Source organism: Antechinus flavipes, chromosome 3 (genome assembly GCF_016432865.1).
Source record: "Antechinus flavipes isolate AdamAnt ecotype Samford, QLD, Australia chromosome 3, AdamAnt_v2, whole genome shotgun sequence".
Lineage (NCBI taxonomy): Eukaryota > Metazoa > Chordata > Mammalia > Dasyuromorphia > Dasyuridae > Antechinus > Antechinus flavipes.
Window position 1 is genome coordinate 590,897,529 of NC_067400.1, and position 27,296 is coordinate 590,924,824.

General features: G+C 43.4%; 1 protein-coding gene across 2 annotated transcripts in view; it reads right to left on the minus strand.

Moving 5' to 3' along the window:
- The window catches only part of KAZN (kazrin, periplakin interacting protein), a 1,462,370-nt gene that overhangs the window by 76,128 nt on the left and 1,358,946 nt on the right, over positions 1–27,296 (minus strand). For both annotated transcript variants that reach the window (XM_051988503.1, XM_051988504.1), the window contains 3 exons: positions 23,323–23,459; positions 14,759–14,929; positions 5,500–5,689 (listed from right to left, as the gene is read on the minus strand). In XM_051988503.1, the coding sequence (XP_051844463.1) occupies positions 5,500–5,689; positions 14,759–14,929; positions 23,323–23,459 (498 nt within the window). The remainder of the gene's footprint in view (positions 1–5,499; positions 5,690–14,758; positions 14,930–23,322; positions 23,460–27,296) is intronic.

The following is a 27,296-nucleotide window of genomic DNA, read 5'->3' on the forward strand; positions in this document are numbered from 1 at the left end:
CCAAAAGGTTCAGTTACCCAAAGTCTCATAGCTAGTAAGTGGCAGGCCCAGGATTTAAATTTAGATTATTTAACTCTAAAACGCAACATTCTTTCCATTACATTTGAATTTCTTTTATTATTGGGCAATTATTTTTGTTCCTTGTCTCACAGACCACATATATCTTTGTGAGGTCAAGGACGATTTCCTGACTAAACTATAAGACTATTCTTTATATCCATGATCTCACTTGACTCTGTGAGATATATACTATAGGGATCCTCATTTCATAGATGAAAAAATTGACACTCAGACAATTGAAGGAACTTGACCAAAATTGCATAAGCTAGCAAAAAGTGGAATTTGAACTCAGGACTGTATTCACTTCCACGAAGGTCTTTGAGAAACATTTACCAAATTGACTACTTGAATTCTGTTTACTGCCCTCTTTCTTCTCTGAACACTCTGAGACACTCTAAGCAAGGTGGGCATGTGATCTAGCACTTGGTGTTCTACGCCCATATTTCTTACACATAGCATGACTCCCAGTATAGAAATTCGTTCTATTGTAGAGAAGCAATAACTCATCTGTAACCTGGTGCCTTCTTGATTTTAATCTATCATACCATATTGCCCCTTGCACGGTTAGTATCTGAATGTGAACTCCTTGCTTTTCTTTGTATAACAGTCCCTTAATAGATGTCTTTTAAATTAATGATGGATCAAGACTTTTCCAAATTAATCATGGATCAAGACTTTTCCAATAAACTCAAGATGGAAAATGCCATCTGTATCCAGAGAGAGAACTATGGAAAATGAATAAAATTCAAAGCATAGTGTTTTCATCTTTTTTTGGGGGGGGGATTGCTTTTTCTTTCTTGCAGTTTTTTCACTTTTGCTTTGATTTTTCTTATACAACATGACAAACATGGAAATATGTGTAAAATGATTGTACAAGTATAACCTATATTGGGTTGCTTGTTGACTTGGGGATGGAGGTGAGAGGAAGAAAAAATTTGGAATTCAAAATCTTACAAAATGAATGTTGAATACATTGGTCTATCTGCCATCTGGGGGAGGATGTGGGAGGAAGGAGGGCAAAAATTGGAACAAAAGGTTTTGTGACTGTCAATGCTGAAAAATTACCCATGCATATATCTTGTAAATAAAAAAGCTATAATAAAAAAAGAATATTGAAAATTATCTCTCTACATAATTGGAAAATACAATATTATTAAGAAAAATAAATTAATGATGGATTGCCACCCCTACCATGACCAACCACCATAATCGTCATTATTTTTATTCCCTATCAGATAGGACATATGTCCAATAAAGAAGAGCTGACTTCAGGATACCCGTCCTGAAGGGGGCCAGGATCAGTAGTTGGGAAATTGTTCACAAATTAGAGAGAGTGATTATAGTTTTGTCCACTCCTTCCTCTGTTTCAAGAAGCACAGGGGTCCCACCCATTTCTGCTAACTTTTTTGTTGTTCTTTTTTCAGTCACATCTGACTCTGTGGCCCTATTTGGAGTTTTCTTCACAAAGATACTGAACTTGTTTGCCATTTCCTTCTCCAGTTCATTTTACAGATGAAGAAACTTGAGGCAAATTTACTATTATGTCTGGAGCCAGATTTGAAGTGAATAGGGTTGTGATGGTACTTAAGCAGAGTGCAATGGTCAGAACTGTTTGATTCTCTTCTATGAACTCAGAAAGATAACTTTTCCTGACTCCAGTGTGCTACCTAGTTGCCTCTGCTAACTCTAGCAATCCATCAAATCAAGAATGGCTTTGCTTTCAGATACCTCATTACAGCCTTAGGTAACATTAGAACCTCTCTATACGTCAGAAGATCCACAGATCTCCTCAATATCCCAAACAAATACATACAAACAAACCAACAAACAAAAAACCAATCCTTCAACACCCAAACAATAAGAGCTAACCCAAAGCAGAATAAGACAGTCTCAGGAGTTCCTGAACATCAAATGAGATATTCGTAATATGCTTAGCATAATGCTTGGCACATAGTAGGTGCTACCTAAATGCTAGTTATCATCATCATGATCACTGAAGGTCTTCAAGTGGAAGGCTACTTGTTTTCAATATTGTAAAAAGAAATTCTAGTTCAGAATTCACTTGAAATTTCCAGTAGCTCTGAAGTTCCCCAGCACCTATCTCCTCTCAACTAAATAGTTTTATTATCACTCTCCTTGCTTCCAGATCTTTCCCCTCCTCAAAACATTCTCCAATCAACGAACAGATTCATATTCCTAAAGTACAGGTCCAACTGTGTTATTTCTCTGCTCAAGAAGCTTTAGGGACTCCCTATGCCTTCAAGCATTACATGTTAGAAAGTGAACTCCTTGAGAGAAGGGATCATGTTTTCATTTCTTTTTGTATCCACAGAACTTAGTATAGTGCTTGTTAGCCTAGAGTTAATTTTATTGGCTCTTTTCAGCTCTTCACAGTCTGATTCTAACCTATCTTTTCATTTTGACTCCCCGCTAAGGTGCTCTCTGTCCTAGCCACACCGAGGAACTTGGTGTTTACTGTACAGGCTACCTCCTATCTCTGGACTTTCAAACAAGCTCTTCCTCCAACTGGTATGCAGCATACAGAATTTTTGGTGCAGTAGAACATTATCTGCCGGGAGCATCAGGAAAGTCCTCATGTCCATGGATTCGTTCACTCAGGGCTTTTGGAATCTCTAGGTCCTCTCTTCATCTCTAACATGAATGCCTCCAGTTGTCAATGTCCCATTGCACCAAAAACTACCTTGTGTTTAATTATATATCCACTTATTGGTGTATGTGTTGCCTTCCCAGAGTAGAATATAACCCTCGCAAGGGCAAGGATCCTTTTTAATCTTGTATATCCCCATCAACAAACAGAATATTGAATATTTAATAGGAAATAACAACATAATGTCTGGGGCCGGATTTAAACTCATGATGATTCTTCCTGACTCCAGGCCCACATTTTATCCATTGTGCTACCTAACTGCCCTTGCTAACTCTAGCAATCTACCAAATCAAGGATGGCTTTGCTTTCAAATACTTCCGAAGATCCACAGTCCCCAATAATAATACGTGTTAATAAACACATGTTGGCTGGCGCAGCTAGGTAGTAAGTGATACAGCATTTAGGAGGACCTAAATTCCAATCTGGCCTCAGATGCCTACTAGCTCTCCCCAAAATACAATTTAAAAAATAAATACTTGTTGAGCTGGGCTAAATTGATTCTATAAATGTGGGCATTTTCTCTACTAATATCCATGAAAAGTCACTCCCTCAAAATTACTTATTTTGAATGTATCCTGTACACACGTGGTGGGCAAAATTGGACATAATAATCTCATTGAAGTCTGTCCATGCTAATCTATCTTTCTCCTATGTCTTTGTGGTTGTTCAGTCATTTTTTCATTCATGTCTGACTCTTCCTGACCTCATTTTTTTTTTTTGGCAAAGATACTGGATGGGATTGCTATTTTCTTCTCCAGCTCATTTTACAAATGAGGAAACTGAGGCAAATGAGATGAAATGACTTGCTCAAAGTCACACGGGCAGTGGGGGGTCTGAGGTCAAATTCAAACTCATAAAGATGAGGTTTCCTGACTCCAGGCCTGGTGTTCTATCCACCTAGCTGCCCTTCTCAAATGTTTCACTAAAATTTTAAACTTTAATCACTTGAGAAGAATAAATGTTACAAACTCATAAAAAAACTTTAAATTGTTAAAAAAAAATACTTATTTTTCTTAATAAAATTCAATGAACAACTATTAAAAAAAAGAAAAAAAATAAAATTCAATGGATCTTATGCTATATATCACTTGTCAGCTTTCGAACTTAAAAAAAAAGTTTCATCAGTGGCGAAAATATCTGCAACCCTCACCTTCGGAACACCCAAAGAATGAGGTTTGGGATGGGTGCAGGAGCCCATAAGAAAAAGTCTAATGCGGATGGAACAGGTGGAGCATCCTCTCCCGATTCAATGGGCTGAGAAACTGTCATCCAAAAACTGCCACAGGTGTAATAAATCAGAACAGGGTGCTCTGTCTTGTTAAAACTTAAAATGGATCATTCAAAATTCACAAAGGTAAATAAATGGAAAATAAACTTAAATAATTAAGCTTTCAAATGATGGGAGAGGGGGGCTAAGACTGTAGCTTTTAGACTTTTGAGGTTATTAAAGCTTAAAACTAGACTAAGGCTTTTGGGACACCCTGTCTTCTCCTGTCCTGTCCTATATACTATACTATTCTTTATTTTCTCTACTCTGTACTCTCGTAATACAGCCTGAGATGATGTCATCCAAGTGCTTCCTATTGAACTTGAAGTTTCCTAAAACCCTCAGGTCTTTCTAGCCACAACTCCCTAGTCTGTGTTTATGGGGTTGATCTGTTGAATTTAATGAAAAAACCCAGCAGCTTTGGGCCTTCGGTGATGTCCCACTGACCTCCTCTGTCTGATACGGTCCTGTTGCACCTGTCACTTAAATGCAGCAAGCTTTCCGTCATGTCTTGTCACTCTAGCACTAGACATTGAGACCGGGAAGATTTAGGATCACAACCCACTTGTGGTATCCACTAGCTGTCATTCCTAGGGATTGGGTACAGGACTTCCTCCCTCTTCCTCAGCTTATTAAGAACCACAATCCTCATTTCATGGGGCTGTTAGAATACTTCAGTGAGATCATCTAAGCAAGGGCTTTGCAAATTTTAAAGAGCTATACAGATGCCAGAGATTATATTATTGTTGTGATTATTATTGTTTTTTATCACAAAAGGGGAGCAGGATAGAATCTGCCAGGCACAGGGTTGGAGGGTTCAAGACAGGGAACTAGAGAGCTTCTAGCAGCGATCATCTAAGATGATCCTGCATTCCTTTGGTAGTCTGGAGATGTCTATGAATCCCTTTTCAGAATAAAAAATAAATAAGCATTTATTAAGTATCTACTGTGTGCCCGGTATTGTGTTAAGTGCTTAAAAGATATTGTCTTCTTTTACCTTCACAACCACCTTGGGAGATAAGTGCTTTTATTAGCTCCGTGTAACATATGAAAAAACTGAAGTACAAGGGGGTAAGCAACTTGCCCAGAGTCACACAGCTCCGACTATCTGAAGTAAAATTTGAACTCAGATCTTCCTGACTTCAAGGTCAGCGCTCTCTACCCTGAACCATCTAGTTGCCTCTAAAGAAGAAGAGTTTTTAAATGCATAAAATAAATAGCAGAGGATCACAAATGAAATAGATTGAAACACAATGATCAAAAATGTTCCTGGAAACCAAGGGCAAGGATCCCCAGGGTGAAGAAGCCCTGATGGCCAAGGATTTTAGACGGAGAAGCCTGGAGTTCTGAGGCCGCTACGGGGTTCCGGACTTTGAACCACTGGCCATGAGTGGACTAGAATTTTGGTGCTTTTTCCTAGAACTTTCCACAAGAGCCAGCCTTCTCCTTTGACGGAAGGCTCCATTACAAGGCAGCCATTGCTGCGGGCCCCACAGGGACTCACCTTGCCGGTCGGTGGGGTGGGGAGGATGTGAGTGGTAGAGCGTCTGCTGGCTCTGCCGGATGGCCGCAGTGAGCGGGAGGTCCGCCTGCATCACCCACTCCTGATTGCCGTTGAGAACTGTCTCGCCCGGCATGGCGAGGGAGTGCCTCTTGGGGACGTCCTTGGTCAGGGTGGCTAAGGACTGCTTTGCCTGATCAGAGAGGAGGAGAGAAAGAGATAGGAGGGATTACACGGGGCTCTTCCACCAGTGCTGCCCCCATTCCCATCCCTGCACAGCCCAGCTTTGGAAAGTCCCCATCCCTTTTACTTTATTTATTTATTTAGTCTAAGGCAGTTGGGGTTAAGTGACTTGTCCAGGATCACACAGCCAGGAAGTGTTAAGTGTCTCATTTCTTTTACTTTCAATGACTCTTCACCAACTACCTCCATGAAACTGTCTCATGGTATTACAAGGGTATGAAGCAGGAGCAATGGGGATGTTCTATGCCCCCAGAGGCCTGCCAGTCTGAGTGAACGACAAGGCAGCTGGACACACGGTCAACAATGTTGCCTCTCGAAGGTGGCAGGGGATCTGAGTGTTCTAAAAATGTTCCACTTTGTCACTGAGGACCAGAAGGAGGTTTGGAGCCGTCCTCCCTTCCAAAAAACTCCCTTCATCCCTGAGCTTCTCAAAGTCCTTGGTTCTTTTTGGCAGGAGAGCACTTTAGGGAATGAAACTCCTGAGAGTTTATGTGTCCAGAGGTCTAGCAGAGGCAGTGGGGAACACACAGAGAACCTGGGTTCAAATCCCACCTCTCAAACTTAGTACAAGACATGCAAGTTCCTTCCATTCCCTAGGTTTTAGTTTTCTCATCTGGAAATTGGATCTGAAGGTCTTTAAGGTTCCTTCTTGTTCTAAATCTATGATTCAATGATTCCAGAATCTAAGGGCTTGAAGGTTTATTCCCTCCTATTCAGGAGTACAAGTTATAGAGATTCAGACAGAAATGTGGCTTCAATCACAGCCTGGGAAACAGCTCCTATGCCCAGTATGGACATCCTGCAGGACGTCACTCCTCTCCCCAGAGATCACTTTTAGAAAGGTAATGATAGACTCTAGGAGTCAGAGATTCAGAGAACTGGGAGGGCTCTTAGAACATAGAATGTCAGAGCTGGGAGGGAGCTTAGAACATAGAATGTTAGAGCTGGGAGGGAGCTTAGAACACAGAATATCAGAGGCAGGAGAAAGGTTAGAACATAAAATGTCAGAGCTAGAAAGGAGCTTTAGAACATGGAATGTCAGAGCTAGAAGGGAGCTTAGAACACAGAATATTAGAGCTGGGAGGAAGCTTAGAACATGGAATGTCAGAGCTGAAAGGAAACTTAGAACACAGAATGTCAGAGTTAGAATGGGTGTGTATGTGTCTGTATGTGAGGGGGGAAAAGAGAGATAGAGAGAGAGTGTGTGTGTGTGCACATGTGTGTACATATGCACGTGCACATGTACACACATTTGTATTGTGAGAAATTATTATTTCTCTCTTGTATTAATAACTTACTATTGAATCAGAACCAAAGGTTTTTCCTCTTTGTACTTCCTCCTCCAGAAATCAAGCAGAGTGGGAAATCTCAAAGACATACCCAGGCCAAAATTGAATCAAGGATAATAAAAGAAAGTCTAAGTTTGGGCTAATGGGTGCATTCCTACTCATTGTGTTTGCTCAGACAAGTCTGGGAAAATGTGGATTCTCTCTTTTCAGGTCTGGGAAAAAGGTGGATCCTCCCTTTTATCAGATAGGTGATAAGGAATTGATAAGTATATTTGACCAAGATTTGAGTGATCCAAGTCACATATTCCGAGATTCCCATTACAACATAGCCTAGCCTGTCACATAATATTAATTCTCTTAATTATTAACTATTCAGAGTTGATTGCCACACTCAGAAACACCCGTTCTTCTAAGGGCATATATACTGTGAGACCATGAAACCATGAGAGATCTTTGATCTAAGAATGCTGGCCAAATGACCATCTTTTTATTAATGAACATGTTGGCATGATTAATAAAATCACTAATTATACAGAAATTATGTCTCTAGGTAATTTTGTTAAAGTTGTAAAACTTTTTTTCGAATAGTATTTTATTTCTCCATAAACATGCAAAGATAGTTTTCACCCTTGCAAAATCTTGTGCTCCAAATTTTTCTCCCTCTCCTCCCAAGATAGCAAGCAATCCGATACAGGTTAAACATGTACAATTCTTTTAAACATATTACTAAGAACTTTAAAAAATCATCACAGTGTGGTGGGATTGAGAAGTATAGAAAGGCTGCTATAATGAGCAGAACCAAGAGATTACACACGGCAACAAGATTATATGATGATCAATTCTGATGGATATGGCTCTCCTCAACAATGAAATGATTCAAACCAGTTCCAATTGTTTAATGATGAAGAGAGCCATCTGCACCCAGAGAGAAGACTATAGGAACTGAGCATGGACCACGACATAGTATTTTCACTCTTTTTGTTGTTGTTTGCTTACATTTTGTTTTCCTTCTCAGGTTTTTTTTTTCCCTTTCTAGATCCATTTTTTTGTGTGTGCAATAAGACAACTGTATAACTATGTATACATATATTTATTGGATTTAACCTATATTTTAACATATTTAACATAGATTGGACTACCTGCCATTTAGGGGAGGGGGTGGGGAGAAAGGGAAAATTTGAAACAGAAAATTTTGCAAGGGTCAATGTTGAAAGATTACCCCATGCATATGTTTTGTAAACAAAAAAGCTTAAAGAAAGAAAGAAAGGAGAAAGAAAGAAGAAAGAAAGAAAGGAGAAAAAGGAAGGAAGGAAAGAAAGAAGGAAAGAAGGAAGGAAGGAAAGAAAGAAAGAAAGAAAGAAAGAAAGAAAGAAAGAAAGAAAGAAAGAAAGAAGAAAGAAAGGCTGCTGTACTGGGAATCAGGTAGATTTGAGTTGAAATTCTGATCCAACCACTTACAAGCTATGTGATGACCCTTCTTCCCTGATCTTTCCCCAGGCAGATCACTTGGGGAAAAAAAATAATTTCTGTGCCTCAATTTCCTCATTTGTGAAATATAAGGAGAAAAGAGGAGGTTGGATTTGATAGTTTCTAAGATTCCTTCTAAATCTATGCTCTTCTGATTTATGAACAGATACTCCCTAATTTCCAGCCAGATTTCTCATCCCCCTCATGGTCTCCACTTTGTAGTCAATTCTATAACTGGCTAACAATAGATTCTGACAATCTCTATTCTCTACCCTCTATCTATCATCTCCTGTTAAAACCCCAGCAATAATAACAATTACTTGAGAGTTTGCAAAGTACTTTACATACGTGCTATCCCATTTGATCCCCCACAATAATCCCATCTTGAAGGTGCTATCATTATCTCCATTCTACAGATGAGGGAACTGAGGGCTGAGGGGGGAGGGGAAGTGAAGAACCCAATGCTACACTGCTAATGGCTATTTGAGGCAGAATTTGAACTCAAGTCTTTTTGCTTCCAAAGTCACTATTTTGAGTAGGTATTTAGGATTATTCTGAAGTTCTGAGATAATGTCCATTAAGCATATCGCCAACTTTAAGGTGTCATGTAAATATCAGAGAGTAGAGCAGAGGGGCTAGAGAGCCAGCTTCTAAGACAAGACCTCTGACCCTTCCTGGCTGTGGCCCCTGGGCAGGTCACAGAGCTCACACTTAACAGCTCAGTGCTTGAGGTAGCCCTCCACCATTTCAAATTGAAGAGGGGCCAATTTGTATCAGGAGAGGGATTTTCCTCACCTGGAAGTTCTCCATTCAATAAAATACTAGCTCCAGCCCTCATTCTTATTACAGCCCCTTCTGACCTGCCATTTCAAGATATTTCCTCCCTCTTCTGCCGCTGGAAAACAATTATGGGTGGACTTGATGTCTTCTCACTAAAGTTCCCCAGGGTTGCAAGTCTGATCACCTTTGGGATTTCCCAGGGGATCCAATTCCCTCAGCTAATTTTCTCTTTTTTGGGGGGGCCCCTGTCTAATGCACCCATTCTCTGAACTCCTGATTATCCTGTTGTTTGTACATTTCATTTCCCCATTCTCAGTCTCCAGCTTGACTCATTTTAACTTGTTTTCTCTGGGTGCTGAGTACAAGGGATGGAAGCAACATCCCTTTGTACGGGCAGCAGTGTCTAGCGCATAGTAGGCTCTTAAGTGTTTGACAGCTATAAAATTTTATAAGAGGAAACTGAGGCTTTCAGAAATAGAAGGACTTCTTTAAGCCCATTTCTTACCCACTATGCAACACTACCTATGTATCTTGAGACACAGCAGTTGCTTAATTAATGCTCATGGTTGCTGATGTCTGTGGTCACAAAAGTATAAGAAGGTAGCAAATTGGAGATTCCAAACCAGGTCTCCTCTCTCTAAATCTAGGAGTCTGTCCCTGTTTTTATCCTTAAGCACATCCCTTAACCTGTTGACCTCAGTTTACCTAACAGCAGAAAGGGGAGAGCAAGATTTTCTTAGAATGCTGAAAGAGGGGCCAAATATTTCATCTATTCTGATGATCTGTGGACTGCACAAAATGCTTAAACGAGCATAAGTCTGAGGCTTAGGAAGCAGGTCCTTCTGCCTTCAGAATTCTTTTAAGCACTATGTTGGCTAACTATTAACCACCAATGACGTCTCCTGACTTTTCAACTGTATCCACACCTTCTCCTCCTCCCCCACCAAGAGATGGGGACAAAGGTACTAATTAACCAGACTTAGGGCCTCTGAGGATGACACATGGCCTCAATCCAGGAAAGAACTGGAGATTTACAGCCCTGAAAGGCAGGTAGCTAGTTATACCTTCAGGCATGGATGACAATCAGGTGTTTTTCTTATAGGTGAGACCCCAGATTTGGTCTCGATGTGGTTTTATCCTTTTTCATTCTGGAAAGACAAGTTAAGAGCTGGGACTCGGGGGGGAGGGGTTGATTTATCTCAGAGAAATCACATTTGGTCAGTGTGGAGTTGGGCAAAAAATTCCAGCCTGAGAGGGAGGTTACCTGGGTTCAAGACTTGGGTCTGTCAGCAACTTCCCTTCTCTGGGGCTCACTTTCCTTCTATGTAAAATGAACTAGATAGTTTCTAGGGTTTATCCAGCTTGAAAACTACTGAATGATATTTGGAAAGAACTTAGTGTAGCATCTGGAACATAGTAGGTGTTTAATAAATCTATTATGTTTCCCTAATTCATCCTAAAATCTCATGAATCCTTTGAAAAATTCTTAGACTGGTGAGTCAGGAAAACTAGATTCAAGTCTTGGTTCTGCCAATTAAAAAGTCTGTATGATCCCTCTTTGGCCTTAATTTTCCCAAGTATAAAATGGGCTAATTTAGAATAGGGTTCTAAAACTTTTTCCATTTTGATCCTTTTTTTTGCCTGAGAAATTTTTACATGACCCCAGATATATAGGTTTATAAAATAAGATACAAATCAAACACAGAGAGAAAAGAAATCATAATTTTGCAACTTCCACATTTAAGGGAGCCCATATGGAGTCTCAAGCCACAGTTTAAGAGAGTGGACGTTGGAAGAATTGTAACACGGCTTCCAGTTCTGAAAATTGATGAGTCTCTATAAAAATCTGATTTTAAGGTCAGCTTTCATTCATGTTTCCTATACTAGCATGTTGTTAAGTGCCAGACACTGAACTGAGTGGTTTAAAGATACCAATCCTTACAACCACCTGGGGAAGTAGATGCTTTTATTATCCATGTTGTTACAGATTAGGAAACCGAGGCAAACACAATTAAATATCTGAAGCCAGATTTGAAATCAGGTCTTCTTCATTCCATTACTCTCTCTGCTGGAACCTCTAGCTAAGCAATCAAATACGCAAGGACCTGCTGCTACACAGGGTAGATGTGCAGTTGTTGTTCAGTTGTTTTAGTCATGATCTTATTGGGGGTTTTCTCAGGAAAGGTTCTGGAGCGGTTTGGCATTCTCCCTTCTCCATCTCATTTTACAAAAGGGAAAACAAAGTTTAATGGGGATTGAGTGACTTGCCCAGAGTCACACAGCGAGTTGAGTGTCTGAGGCCAGATCTGACTACGACCTGGTGCTCTATCCACTGTACTACCCTTCTCCCTATGAGAATGAAGGAAGACTACGGTGGAAGTGTAAGAATCAGTTAAATGGACTTAACTCTGGACAAGTCACTTCATTTCTCTGGGCCTCCGTTTATCTGCAAGATGAGCTGAAAGTAAAGAGAAATGTTTCTAAACATTGTTAAAGGGTCTGCTCCCAATCTCAGGGAGTGATGAGAAATCTGGGCACTAGGTGTCAGTGTTGGACAACAAAGCCCAGCCTGGGACCGGGACCTTCCCAACCTGGAGCATCTCTCCCTGCAGACTAGGAGATATCCACAGGCATCTTGAAGCCCTGGAAGGGCAGTTGTGTGGAAAAGGGACTGGAGAAGCCTTGGTCTTCCTGACCCAAAGGGTCAAGATTAGAAGCAATGGATAGAAGTTGTAGGAAAGAGAAGGTTTTTTTTTTTTTTTTTTTTTAATCACAATGAAGAGAAAAAATTCCCAACAGAGTGGTCCCCAGTTGGAAGGGGCTGCCCAAGGAGGCAGTGGATTTCCTAGCACTGGAGTCCTTTCTGTAAGATTGTGGATGATCACCATCATCCATGGATACTCTTATATTCTTTACACATGATATGACATTTCCCATCTCCATGTCTTTGAATGGGCTAACTCTCCTCCCTCTCCTCCCTCCACCCCATGTATTCCTTCTGACCTCTGCCTTTTAGAATCTCTAGTTTCCTTCAAAGATTAACGCAATTCTGCCAGGTGCTGCCATCACTCTGCCCTTCGTTGCTGGAGCCTTTCCCTCCCAAAATTACCTTTAATTTATATATAGTTATAGATTTTTATAATTATATGTTATAATATATATATAATTTTGTAGCCATCCATTATTCTATCCATTTAATTTATATATAATATATAAAACCCATATATAAATTAAACATACAAAATTATGTATATGATATTTATTACTTATCATATACTGTTATGTAATATATAATATATATTTTATTCACACACATACATACCCACATACTTTTTCCCCTGAGGCAATTGGGGTTAAGTGACTTGCCCAGGGTCACACAGCTAGGAATTAGTAAGTGTCTGAGGTCAGATTTAAACTCAGGTCCTCCTGACTTCAGGGCTGGTGCTCCATCTACTGCGCCACCTGGCTGCCCCTTACATACACATTTTACATACACATATACAAAAGCGAGGGGATAAGTTTTAAGCCTATTTGATATGTTTTAGGTAGGTACAAGTTTTCTTCCCCCTCTTCTAATAGAAGGTAAATGCTTTGAGGATAGGCTCTTGCTTTCTTTTTTTCACAACTAAGTGATAAAGGGGCATAATGGACAGGGTGAGGAAGGACTCAAGAAGCTCTGAGTTCAAATCCAGCCTCAGACACTTGCTAGCTGTGTGATCCTGGACAAGTTACTTAATACCCCATTTGCCTCAGTTTCCTCATCTGTAAAATGAGCTGGAGAAGGAAATGGTGAACCATTTAGTATCTTAGCTAAGAAAATCCCAAGTAGGTACGTGAAGCATTAGACACAACTGTTAGACTGAACAACTTTGTATTTACTTGTGCCATATCTGATCAGCATCCCCTCCGCCCCAGCTCTACACCCTCTCCTGGGGGAATATAAACTCCTTGAGGGCCTTAGTTTTGCCTTCCCCCTAGAGAAATGCCAGGCATACAGAAGGCATTTAATCAGTACTTCATAAATTAGGCTGAAATGACAAGACCTTCTTGAGTGAAATTTAGGTCAAGATCTTAGGATCATTCATTTAGAGCTGGAGAGATAGATGGAAGATCATCACACCCAATTCCACATTTTTACATATAAGGCAATTGAGGCACAGAGAAGCTGTCACCCAAGGTCGCAAAGGCGGTAAATAGCAGGGCTGGGATTTACGATGGGTCCTCTGACTCCAAATCCAGCCTTCTCCCTAGTGTATTTCTATGTCAGAAGGGCTGCCTGGAGAGCAGCTTATTCTACATGGTGACCATGAAGATGGTAAGACCCTACACTATTGCTGCTGTTACACCCTGAATTACTTTTCCCCATTAGCTGCAGTAGGGTGAAAGGAGGAGTAGATCCTATGTTTGCCTCAGTTTCCTTAACTGTAAAATGGGGATAATAATACCATTTCTGATATGGTTGTGAGATAAAAGTGAAATACTTGTAAAGTACTTAGCACAATGCCTAGCACATGGAAAGTACCACATAAATGCTAATTGCTGTTGATGCTACTCTACTTTTTACTACCACCAGTATTACTACCACTACTAGTACTACCACTATCACTAACAGTTCTTCTATTACTACCACCACTACTACTACCACTATTACTACTATTACTAAGACTACTACTACTATTATTACTTCTACTATCACCACCCTACCACCACCACTACTTACTACTACTATTATTACTAGTACTACTATTACTACTAATATAATTACTACCACTATTAGTACTACCACCACCACTACTACTACCACTATTACTAGTAGTAGTATTACTATTACTAAGACTACTAATACTATTATTACTAGTACTACTACTACCACTAGTAGTATCACTACTACTACTGTTACTAAACTACTACTACTATTACTATTATTACTATACTGCTGCTGCTACTACTACTAGTATTACTAAGACTATTACTACTATTATTACTAGCACTACTACCACTAATATGATTACTACCACTAGTAGTACTACCACCACCACTACTACTACCATTACTACTACTACTAGTAGTATTACTAAGACTACTACTACTATTATTACTAGCACTACTACCACTAATATGATTACTACCACTAGTAGTACTACCACCACCACCACTACTACCATTACTACTACTACTACTAGTATTACTAAGACTACTACTACTATTATTACTAGTACTACTACTAGTAGTAGTAGTATCACTATAACTACTACTATTACTAAACCACTACTACTATTACTATTATTACTATACTGCTGCTGCTACTACTACTACTACAACTACTACTACCACCACTACCACAACTCTATCCCCTCTTCTCACTGGCTGGAGCACAGCAGGGTGGGGGCAGCCCCTACCCTCCAGCCTCTGTTCCCCTTCTTCACTTTTTGCCCTTTCCCCATTGGCCAGATCGGAGCAGGAGCAGAGCCAGGGTACCTTACCATAGCCAGCTCGGCTTCCAGCTCCTTCATTCTGTTGTCCTTCAGGTCCAGTTGGGACCGCAGGGACGTAGCGTGGTCCGTAGCTTCTTTGGCTTGCCGGCGCAGCTCCCACTTCTCTCTCTCCAAAAGGTCCTTCTCCTTCGCCAGGGCTTTGACCGCATCCTCACTCTCCTGTGGAAAGAAAGAAATGACAGATATGATGGAGCTCAGGACCATCTCCTCTGGGCTCAGGCAAGTCTTGTCTTCTTCACATCCAGGCGTCCAGAACGGATCAGTGCTCCTGGTCCCTGGGACCTGAGCAGGACCTTGGGCTCTGCTCCTTATTCCTGGCCAGCAGGCACTGACGGCAGACAATGACAGGTCAGTAAGCACTCTGTAAGTGCCCACCACATATGCAGTGGGCGCTCCGTACCCACTCAGGTCACACGTCCAAAGAATGAGGAGTCACCTTCTGTTAGCTGCATGAGACACATCACACGTTACCTCATTCTATGAGGCTACGAAATTGGAGGCCCTGAAATAAGGGGCAAGAGACAGAGGAGACCAGCAGCCAGTGTCTGAAGGGAAGGGAAATAGGGTCTGAACTTCCCAAAGAGAGGCAGGATGACATTACACAGAAAATGTGGATAGAATTTAGGCTAAGGGAGACCTGGGTTTGAATTTCACCCCAGCTATTTACTACTGGGAAAGTCACTGGATTTCTCTGTTGCCTCAGTTTCCTTATCTGTAAAATGAAGGGATTAGACTTGATGGTTTCCAAAGACCTCTCCAGATCTAAATCCATGGTCTTATGATCCAAAATCAATAACCTTTCTGGGTCTCAGTTTTCTCTCTATCAAAGTAACAGGGTTGGACTCAATGGCTCTAAAAGTCCCCTTCAGATCTACATCCAAGACTGTGTGAATTTTAATCACTGAACAATTAAGTTCTCCTGACCCCTGCAAATTAGGCCACATACTCATCTTCTCTTTTGACTTTTTCTTCTTCTTTCTCTTAAGCATGAAAATTGTTCTCTCATGGGGAAACGGAGGAATCAATCCCACAGTTGAATAATCTTTCCTCCTCCCCTAGATAAAGTAAACAAATCTGGGTTTTCACTCTGCTGGTTCAAAGGTATTTCTGGATTGGCTAAAACCCTCTTGGGATTAAGGAACCTCTAGTTCGGGCAAATCTGGGGCTCCTAGAGCTGCCTCTGGCAATGACTCCCTTCCCCCCAATCAATCTCTAGGTCAAAAGCTGACCATAGTACATCATAGTGGAAAGGGGGGAAAGTGTGTGTGTGTGTGTGTGTGTGTGTGTGTGTGTGTGTGTGTGAGAGAGAGAGAGAGAGAGAGAGAGAGAGAGAGAGAGAGAGAGAGAGAGAGAGAGAGAGGCAGACAGAGAGACAAAGACACAGAGAAACAGAGATAGAGAAAGATAGAGACATAGAGAACCAGAGAAAGCCAGAGACAGAAAGACAGAGTTAGTGTAGATCTGGCATTCTTAACCTATTATCAGAATAAGATTTTAAAATAAAAATTGTGATTTTTATTTTTAAGTGGATGAAAACATGAAGTTAAAAGGTTATTCACCTTACAGGGGAAGAGCTAAACAAGTTGCAGCATATAAATGTAATGGAATACTATTATACCTTAGGAAATGATGAAATGGACAGGTTTAGAGGAAACTGGGAAGATTTTTAAAAACTGATAAACTGATTCACTGCAGGAGGAAGGGAGCAGAACTAGAAAGCAAGAACAACTTTGAAAATTTTTAGAATACTGATCAATTCAATGCCAAATGAATGAAAATGCAACAAAGTGAAAGTGGGACAGGATACACTGCTAGACAAAAGGGAATGGATTTAAAATACAGACGCAGCTACTTTGTGACAATTTGGTTTGGTTTGCTCAACTCCCATCTGTAATGAAGGGTTTTCTTTAAAAAAAAAAAAAAGTTCAATTGGAGGAGGCGGGTAGTGGGAGGATCAAATTAATTTGAAAAGTACATGTTCCTTACCTTTATAGCCCAAAGGGCAATAAAATTGCATATCCTTTGATCCAGCTAGATCTAGATCCCAAAGACTTCCAAAAAAGCTGGGGGGGGGGAATCTATTTGCATAAAAATATTTATAGTAGCTCTTTCTGTGATGGCTAAGAATTAGAAAGCAAAGTGAAGCCCACCAGTTGGGGAATGGCTAAAGAAGCTGTGGTATATGCTTGTAATGGGATATTATTGAGCTGTAATAAATGGCGAGCAGGGTGATTTCAGAAAAATCTAGATAGACTTACGAAAACTGATGCACAGTGAAGAGAACCAGAATATTGTACACACTGAGAGCCATCTTATTCTGTGAAGAACAGTGAATGGCTTAGCCGTTCCCAGTAATACGATGATCCCAGTCAATCCCAAAGGACTCATGATGGAGCGTACAATCCACCTCCAGAGAAAGAACTGATGATTGAATACAGACTGAAGCATGCTCTTTTTCTACTTTGTTTCATTTTTTTCCCCCTTTTATTCAATCTCCTTGTACAAAATGACTAATATGGAAATGTTTTACATAATTGCCCTTGCTAGTTCTCTCTCGTTGTGTGCAGAATCATGGGCAGAGAAGAGTGTGCTGGTGGATTTGGGGGCAAGGAAGGTGTATAGAAACTCCCACTCTCAGGGTGGATGGGCTTAACAATTTACTATGTATGGGAACCTAGCAAAGTTAATCCACCTTTCTGGGCCTCAGTTTCCAAATCTGGTCATTTAGTGATCACAGACTTTTGGTTTTCTAGGCTTTCTCTGTCCAACAGGCTGCCAGCTCTGTCCTATGCTCCTCCTCTTATACCGGTATGTTTATTTTTTTCCTGTCCCTTCCCACACTGCTCTGCCCACCTCCAAGCATGAGTCTAGGATGATCCCCACCATCTGCTGCCTTCACTGTCAATTATTTCTAATAGATCCTGCAGATAACTTGTATGTACATACAGCTGTTTCCTTATCATCTCCCTCTGAGCTCCTTGACAACAGGGACTCTCACCTTTCTTTGTATCCTCAACATAGTGCCTGGCACACAGTAGGTGTTTAATAAATGCCTGTAGACTAACTGATGTTATCTGGAACCTTCTATTCCATAAAATAAATTTCTACTTTGCTACCTGATTGGTACCGTCGCCCCGCCTGGGACTTCAGGGGAGGGAAAGATATGAGGTTGGATGAAACCTATGATCCCATGAGGAGATTTCTATTCATTCACTCATTTCTGATAGCATTGTTTTGACCTATTTGGGAAGCAGCTGAAATAGAAGTTGGATGCTGATTTCTTTGGTCATAGATAGGATAACTATCATCCAGAAGCAAGGAGCTAGAATTTGAAACTGCTCTGGTGATTCATATAGAACAACATATATGGTAGCTAAGTAATACAGGTGTCTCTCTCTCTCTCTCTCTCTCTCTCTCTCTCTCCATTTATTTTTTCTTTATTTTTTCTTTCTTTCCTTTTTTTCTCTTTCCCCCTTTCTCTCTCCCCCTCCCCTTCTCTCCACTTCCTCTCCCCTTTCTCTTCTCTTCTTTCCTCTCTCCATCTCTCTCTCTCTCCTCCTTGCTCTCCTTTTCTTTCTTTCTCTGTCCCTCTCTCTGTCTCTTTCTTCCTCCATCCCTCTCTGTCTGTCTGTCTGTTTTCCCCTCATTCCCTCTCTTTCTCCCTCCTTTCTTTTCTTTCCCTCTCTTTCTTCCTCCATCTCTCTCCCTCCTCCATCACAACCTGGACTCTAAAGGCCTTTCTTTTCCATTCTGTTCAACCAAAAATAAACAGTAAACAATTTACATAGCGTTAACTATGTGCCAGGCACTGTGCTATGCATTGTTCAGCGATTTTAGTTGTATAATCACACTCCCTCACAGCAGCAGAGTGGATGGGCGTGGAGGTGGGGCTGGGAACCGAAGCCAGGAGAACAGTTGGGAGGCTTTGTGGAGAGCTTTTTCTAGCCTAGGCTTCCTCTGCCTAATAAGATGTCTGTTCCAATGTGGTACAGCCTTGTGACTCCAGAGTGAGGGCTCTAGATCAGGGGTCCTCAAACTGCAGCCCGCGGGCCAGCTGTGGCAGCTGAAGACATTTATCCCTCTCACCCAAGGCTATGAAGTTTCTTTATTTAAAGGCCCACAAAACGAAGTTTTTGTTTTTACTATAATCCGGCCCTCCAACAGTCTGAGGGACAGTGCAACTGGCCCCCTAGTTAAAAAGTATGAGGACCCCTGAATAGAGTGTTTAAATACTACCTCTGGCACTGACCACCTGAGTGACTTCAGGCAAGCTACTTAACATTCCCTGGACTCAGTTTACTCCTCTGTAAAAGGAGAGGATCCAGTTCTAGATCTAAGATCTAGAATAATTCTCTGCTGACAGTCCCTCCTCTGACGAGGGATCTATTCTTTCTAGCCATCCCTTCTTTGGATCCCACATCTGTAACCTTCTAGCTCTAGCAAGACATCTGAGTTCTCATCATCTGGGCTTGAGAGGATAATAAATAATAGCAATGATAATGATGCTGATTAATAATAGAGCTAACGTTTATATATGTCCACTACATGCCAAGTATTACTCTGCTAAGTACTTTGCAAATAGCGTCTTACTTGGCCCTCACAACAACCCTGGGAGATGGGGGCTATTGTTATCCTCATCTTTCAGGTAAGGAAAGTTGGCAAAAGGAGGTGAAATGACTTGACTTGGTCCTTCAGGAAGGAAGGATCCATTTGGATTCAGGTCTTCCACAGCCCAAGCCCAGAGCCCTGCGCTGTGGCTGACCCTCGCCGATAATGGTCTAAAAAGAGTAGAGGAGGCGTAGGTGATTCCTGACCATGAAATCTACAAAATTCATCTTTCCGGGGCAATTCTCATTCTGGAAACACTGCCCGGCGGGCCGGATTTCACGGCTGGATTTGGAGAAGTCCCGAGTTCCTCTGCAGACCACAGCCATTCGTTCCCAGGGGAGCTGGTTCTGCAGTGTGAGGGAATGTCGCAATGTGGGGGGTTATCCTGGCAGGCTCAGAGACAGCCTCACTCCCTCCGTCTCCACTGCGGCTACTCCCTTCCCAGCCCCACAGAGCCAGGGCAAGGGGCTTTTCACACACTTTTAGCCAAGAGTCAGCACTATTCCAGCCCCAAGCCTGCTTGGCTCAGATCTAGGCGGGAAGGACGGGGAGAGGGATGCCTGGTCTGATGGAGCCTCAAGGATAAGCAGCTCTGGATCGATCCCAACCAACTTGACTTATCACAAATGCGATCCATGGGCCAATTAGCTCACAGTTTGATTGGTTTTAAATGAGTAAATCTGTTCCTAGATCTGCAGATTCAGCTCCCTGTAAGCATGTTTCTCTTTTCAATGGAAGTGTGACTCTTGGGCAATCATTCCCCCTCTCTCTGGGTCTGAGCTGTCCACTTTGGAAAATGACTCTATGACCTCAAAGGTTCCCCCCTGACACTGTGTTCTAACAGCCTTTCCAACTTTGACATCTTGTATTCTAAGGACCCTCTCAGCAATGACCTCCCATGTTCTAAGGACCCTCCTAGCTCTGACATCCTGGGTTCTAAGGCCCCTCCCAGCTCTGACATCCAGGGTTCTAAGGGACTTTCCCACCCCCCAGCTTTGACACCCTGGGTTCTAAGGGCCCTCCCAGTTCTGACATCTTGGGTTCTGCCATCTTTGCCATCCTTTGTTCCAAGCTCTGACGTCTTATGTTCTAAGGATCCTCTAAGCTCTTAAATACATGATCTCCACTAGAAACTTGCCTGGTACTGCCCTGGAGAAGCTCAGTAAGCATGTTTCTTCCATGTTCTGCCTCTTTCAGGAAAGCTACAATAGGTCAAAGGCTTTGAAGATGGAAAAGAGGAAGGGAAAAAGCAACTAAGGGGCAATTCTTCTAATTGAGGAACAGAGGAAGAGGAAGAGGCAACTAGGAAAAAAGGTCAGAGATGCTGGGATTCCCACAAGGCTTGCTCAGAGAACTCTCACATTCCCTGCTTGAGAAACCCTGCTGTAGGCCAAAGGTTGGACTGGGTTCAGGGGGAAGTCCCTGTTCTGAGGGAACATTTCTATCAAGGAAAGTGTCACGGCCATGTACCCGCTCCGCTCACAATCCCCAGAAGCCCCTGCTCTGAACGCCACTCTAAAATGCATTGTTCCGCCTTGACTGAGTGAGAGCTCTTCAATGCCTGTTCTCTTGGTTCCCAATTAATTTTTTTCTCTCTTCTGATTTCACAGGCTGTCCACTTATCATCGCTACCCTGGGCTCACCATTAGCAGAATAGAGAAGCCGGCTTCAAGGCAAGCGAAGCCATTTCCCGCGGACAGTTGAACAGCAGGGTGACAGCCAGGCAGCCAAGGACTTTGGGGACAGGTATGAACTTGAACTACGTCAGTGTCCCAAAAGAAGACTATCTCTGGGGGTCCCGGGTCCCCCGGGAGTACACATCATTAACTGAGGGCAGAAAGAGCTGAATGGACTGGCTAGGTCAGTCCATCCCTTGGCGGTGGCCATTATTGGACAAGAGGAAAAAAAGAAAGAGATGTTACACAGGAATAAAAGCAACAGTATACAGAGGTGGGAATGACCCTGCTAAGGCAAATTTCACTCCAAGTTGGCACAATGGACACCACCAGAGAAATGGGAGTCCCCTCTTTTCTACCTGATAAATTATCAGCCATGGCTACAGCTCACCAAAATGGCTGCCTCCTCCGGGAAGCCTTCCTTGGTGCCCCTAGATAGAAATGAGGTTCCCCTCACTATGACCTCAAACACACTTTGCTTTATACCTCTCAAATTCACGGACCTGAGAATGGTACCTGAGAATGGGTTTGTCTCAGCCTCCTATTTGAAGGTCCAAGCTATAAGGCAAGGACTGTGCCCTCTAAATCTTGCAGTTCTCTCTCTTTTCCCCATTCTACTTTTCCCTGAAGCAGTGTTCTGTGCCTTAGAATTTAGTAAAAATTTGTTGACTGATAAAAGTGTTTAAATATAAAGTAATAAATCTTCAGTCAAATTGTGGACATTTGGACATTCAGGTAGATCCTAACATCCATCCATTCATCCGTAATAGAAAGAAAGTGTGGCACAATGGACCAGGAAGACCTGGAGTCACATCCTACTTAAGACATTTACAAGCTGTATGTCCCTGGCAAGTCATTTAACCTCTTAGTGTCCCACTTTTAAATCCGTGTTACTCTAAGACTCTATGTACAAAGAATCTGCACTGGCGAAGGTTTCCTCATGTGGGAGTTCCTTGGGCTAATAAAACCACAGATCTAGTCTATCCTTATTCATTCACAATTATGACTGACCTTCACTTTACGCATGTTACCTCATTTGCTTTGTATATACTGCTTTCTTTATGAGGTACGTATATCTATCTAGCCATCTACCAATCTATCCATCCATCTATCCATTCAACTATCACCTACCTATCTATTTATCCATCCATTCACCTATCTATATATACATCCATCCTCCCATCAATCCATCCATCTACTTAGCTATCTATCTACTCATCCATCATCTCCCCATCTCTCCATCCATCCTCTCATCAATTCATCTATCTACATTCATCCATCTAACCAGTCACCTATCTATTCGACCATTTACTTGTCCATTCATCAATCCATCCATCTACTCACCTATCTATTTACTCATCCATCATCTACCCTTCTATCCAACCACCCACCCATCTATCCATACATCCATTCACTTTTCAATTTGTCCATCTACACATTCATCCATTTAACTACCTAACAACTCACCTATCTACCTACTCATCTATCATCTATTCATCCAAACACTTGTCCATTCATCAATCCATCCATCCACACATCCACTCATCTATCCAGTCACTTACCTACTCACCCATCATCTATCTACCCATCCATCCTTCCACTCATTTATCCATCCATCCACCCAATTATCCATCCATCCCATCTTGAGATCATCAGATCCTTGAACTAGATCTGGAAGGGACCTCAGGGATCATTAAAAAAAAAAGCCAGAAGAAGCAACAGAGGCCATTGGTCCAATTCCTCATTTTACAGAGGAGAAAACTGGCTCTGGGGAGGTTAAGTATCTTGCCTAAGGTGACATAGATTAAAAGTAATAGGTGAGACTTGAATCGAGGCCCATTGATTGGCTCTAGAGCCAGGGCTCTATCACAATATATCAACTGAGAGCTGAAGGAAGGAATATAACATGGAACCCAGTTTAGTGGGTTTCTCTAGAGTGGCTGGTCCCAGTTTCTAGTCACTCATCATCTTCTCATTTCACATCTGCTTATTAGGGTAACAGACTTGGATTCATGAAAGATATGAGTTCAAACCCTATCTTAGGTGATTTCTTGCTGGGTGACCCTAGGCATGTCACTGAACCTGCCTGCCTCAGTTTCCGCAGCTATAAGATGGACTCAATGGCCTCTTAAAGTTCTTCCAGCTTTCTATGCTCCAAACAGGTCTGGTGGCTAGTGTCCCCATCCAAACACAGCCCTACCCCCACAGGAATGCATGCTTGGGCACGGTCAGGCCAGAAGACGATGGCAGGAGTCCAGCCGGCCTTACTTTTCTGTGCTGCTCGTAGTTCCGGATGAAGTCCCGAAGCTGCTCCTCTCGGCTCTCCAGGGTGGCGTAGAGCTGTTGCATTTGGCTCACGAGGTCTGTCTTTTCAGCCTTCAAACGCTTTCTATCGGCCTTCATGGCTAAGAGAAAGAGAGAACAGGGGATCAACGCGAGACTGACCCGGGAGGTGGCTTTTCTTGCCCCTCCCTCCTTGACCAGGTACATCTCTTCCCCGGCCTATCCTGAAGCAGCACCAATCTCTGACGTGGAAGGAGGCCACGGCCCTGCCTGTGGGAGGGGGCTCCGAGACCCCTCGTCTCCATGGTACAGCCACACAGTAGCTGGTCTGAACGGTGGGTTCTACCGCAATGGACCCCAGAGTCCCCCGAGCACTGGGAAAGAGAGACTTCCCATGCTGGAGAGGCTGCCAACTGTTCCTGTTGGCTTGGAGACCCAGTCTGATTAAAAACATGAAACATCTCACCTGGAGAGGAGCTCTTAGCAAATAAGGAAAGATTTTCATGCTACTGGAACTCTTGTTTTTTCCTAGATTTGCCATCTGTCAAAGGATTTCCTAGCACTTAAAACACAGCTTCTCTAATATGTCTGAAGAAGGGAGGGCAAGCTCCACAGGATGAGACACCCAAGGATGGGGGAGCAGGTGGACCCTCTGGAGGAATCTCAAAGTTAACCAACCACCAAGTATATTTTCACTGTAACAAGAACCTACTATGTGCATGTAGGATCTCTCCCTTGGAGTCTTAAAACTGGGAAAGACAGGTTCAAATCCAGCCTTGACACATGCTGGTGTGTGACCAGTACTTTGGGAAATGAAAAATATCAGATGAAGAGAAGGTGGCAACGGAGAGAAGAAGCTTCCTCATTCAGAAATTACCAAAGCCAAGGGGTGAGACCCTATCCCCCTGTTACTGTGTGCCATGGCTGAGCTAATGATGGCTCCATCCTCATACTCACCCATTCCCACAAACAAAATCAGAATAATAGAGGCAACTCAATGAGATGTAAAGTAGGTGGTAGGGTAGAGTAGATAGAGTTGGGAAGGAAAGAGAGGGAGGAAGTGAGGAATAAGGATAGAAAGGAGAGAAGGAAAGAAAGGGAAGAAAGGAAGAAAGGAGGGAGAGAAGGAGGAAGAAAGAAGGAAGAGAAGGAAGGATAGAAAGAGATGGAAAAGAAGTAAAGAGGAAAAGAGGGAAGAAGGGAGGAAAGGGAGAAGAAAAGGAAGCAAAGAAGGAAATAGAGGAAGGGAGAAAAGAAGGGAGGGAGGAAGGAACAGAGGGAAGGAAGTAGGAAAGAAAGTGGGAAGGAGGAAGGGAAGAAAGAAAAAATGAGGGAGGGAGGGAAAGAGGGAGGAAGGAAGCAAGAAAAAAGAGAGGGAAGGAAGAAAAAGAGGGAGGGAGGACAAAAGGAAGGAGAAGGAAAGGAGGGAGGAAGAAAAGAGGGTAAGAAAGAAGGAAGGAAGGAAGGAAGGGAAAGAGGGAAGGAGGGAAAAAACACGAAGTGACCAGGATGGTGCGAGGTAGGGGCTCCCCAAAGGCTCCAAAGTGGGGGAGACAGATGGGGTGCATAAGGCAGTGCCTTGTTGGATTCTCACCAGCCTTAGAGCACGTGGAGACTCAGAGATGACTTTGTTTAACCCCTTTATTTCCCCAATAAGGCACAAGAAGCTAAGAAAACTGACCAGACCATGGTCTTCCGCATTCATGCACCCCTGAGTACCCGGCTTCTGCACGCCCGGGTTCTGCCTCTCCTGAGCCCCCTCCCCACCCCCGGGAGCTCACCCGAATGCCATTACTGGCCCGCTCTGGCCCCGAGAGGAGCCCTCTGGAATCCGGCTCGCATTCCGCTCATCACCATGACAGCGAGGGCCGGAGACAGCCGGGAGAGAAGTCATTAGCGTGTCACCTGGGTGATTTTTCTATCAGGGAAAATGAGCGCGGTCCCTCCCCCATGGCGAAGCGGGCATCCCTGATGGGAGGAGGCCGTTCCACACCAGATGCCTCCTGTGCCTCCCCCCACCCCCGGGGACAAGAGCCTGGCATCGGTTTTGCTTCAAGAGCCCGGAGGAGGCGGGGCGGGCGGCATGGTGGCGTCCCATCAGGTTCTGAAACCTTCCCTCCGCCCGGGGCCCGTGGGGTCTCCATGGTGAAAGCTGCCCTCCTGGGGCCGATGCCAAGGGACCGGGGCCAGGGACTCCGGGGCTGGCAGCTCTCCTCGGTGCCCAGAGCCAGGCCCAGCCCTCCCCGCGAGGCAGGACGTGAGAAAACTGCAGTTTGTGGAGGCAGAGACTCGGCTTTGCCACTTATTCTGGGGGTGATCGTGGGCAAGTCACTTAACTCTGGGTCCTCCGGGTCCTCGTCTGTACAGTGAAAGGACGGACTCCGAGGCCCCTCCCTGCTCTATGGGGATCTCCGACCTGGGTTCAAATCACGACTCTGTCACTTGTGTGACTCTGAGCAAGTCACAGAACCTCTTCTTATGTCATTACAGTCATGTCCGAGTTTCAGCGACCCCACGTGGGGTTTTCTCAGCAAAGACACCGAAGTGGATCACCGTTTCCTTCTCCAGCCCATTTTACGGATGAGGAAACTGAGGTAACCAGGGTGAAGGGACTTGCCCAGGGTCACTCAGACAGTGGTTTGCCATTTCCTTCTCCAGCCCATTTTACGGATGAGGAAACTGAGGTAACCAGGGTGAAGGGACTTGCCCAGGGTCACTCAGACAGTGGTTTGCCATTTCCTTCTCCAGCCCATTTTACGGATGAGGAAACTGAGGTAACCAGGGTGAAGGGACTTGCCCAGGGTCACACAGACAGTGATTTGCCATTTCCTTCTCCAGCCCATTTTATGGATGAGGAAACTGAGGTAACCAGGGTGAAGGGACTTGCCCAGGGTCACTCAGACAGTGGTTTGCCATTTCCTTCTCCAGCCCATTTTACGGATGAGGAAACTGAGGTAACCAGGGTGAAGGGACTTGCCCAGGGTCACTCAGACAGTGGTTTGCCATTTCCCTCTCCAGCCCATTTTATGGATGAGGAAACCAGCTAACAGGGTGAAGTGACTTGCCTGGAGTCACAGCTAGTAAGAGTCTGAGGCTGGATTTGAACGCGGGTCCTCCAGTTCTCTAACCACTGCGCCACCTGGCTGCCCCAAATAACCTCTTAGAGGTTTAAGACTGCAAGGAAGACTTTATGACTGGAGGACATAAGGTTTCGCAAAAGTGAATGCTGAAAACTATATTTGCATGTAATTGGAAGAATTAAAAGCTGTTATGAAAACAAAGAAAGAAAAGCAAAAAAAAAAAAAAAAAAGAGTAAGTTGGAGAGCAGGGACCCATCTACACCCGTAGAGAACATTTCCTCCCTAAGCGTTGGCTGCAGCAATGGCAGCCCAGGTCCAGTTTAAAAAGCATCACCCCCTGGATTATCTTTACATTTGTCAAGCTTCAAACTGCCTTTGTCATGTTCACAACTGTGTGCCGTCTCACACTAGTTACAAGGCCCTTTCACCAGCAAAGCCCGTCCCCAGACACCCCCGGGCCGGCCCTGCCGATGACAGCCCGAGAAATCTCCGGGTCTGGCCCTGCCGCAGCGGGCCCCCAGCCCCTACCCCCAGCCTTCCTCCCTAATCAACTCGGATCGCTCGGCCATGTCCCATTCCGCCGCAACTTCCCCAGAACCATTTCCATGGTGACGGATGATGTCACACCGTAGGCTGAGGCCCTGGGAGCACTGAATGCATGTCACGACGGGGGAACCGGCCTCCCAAGGATTCCAGAACCTGACGGAGGGCGTCGGAGAGGAAAGGATAAAAGAGAAAAGGGTGTTTCTGTCCCCCGCCGGTAAAGGGGATGGAGAGGGACAAATATAGGCAGGTTCTAGGAAAAAGTCTGTTTGTAACGGCGCGTCCAAATCCAAGCACAATCTCTGAAGAAGGGCTTTCGGGGGCCACTTATTACAG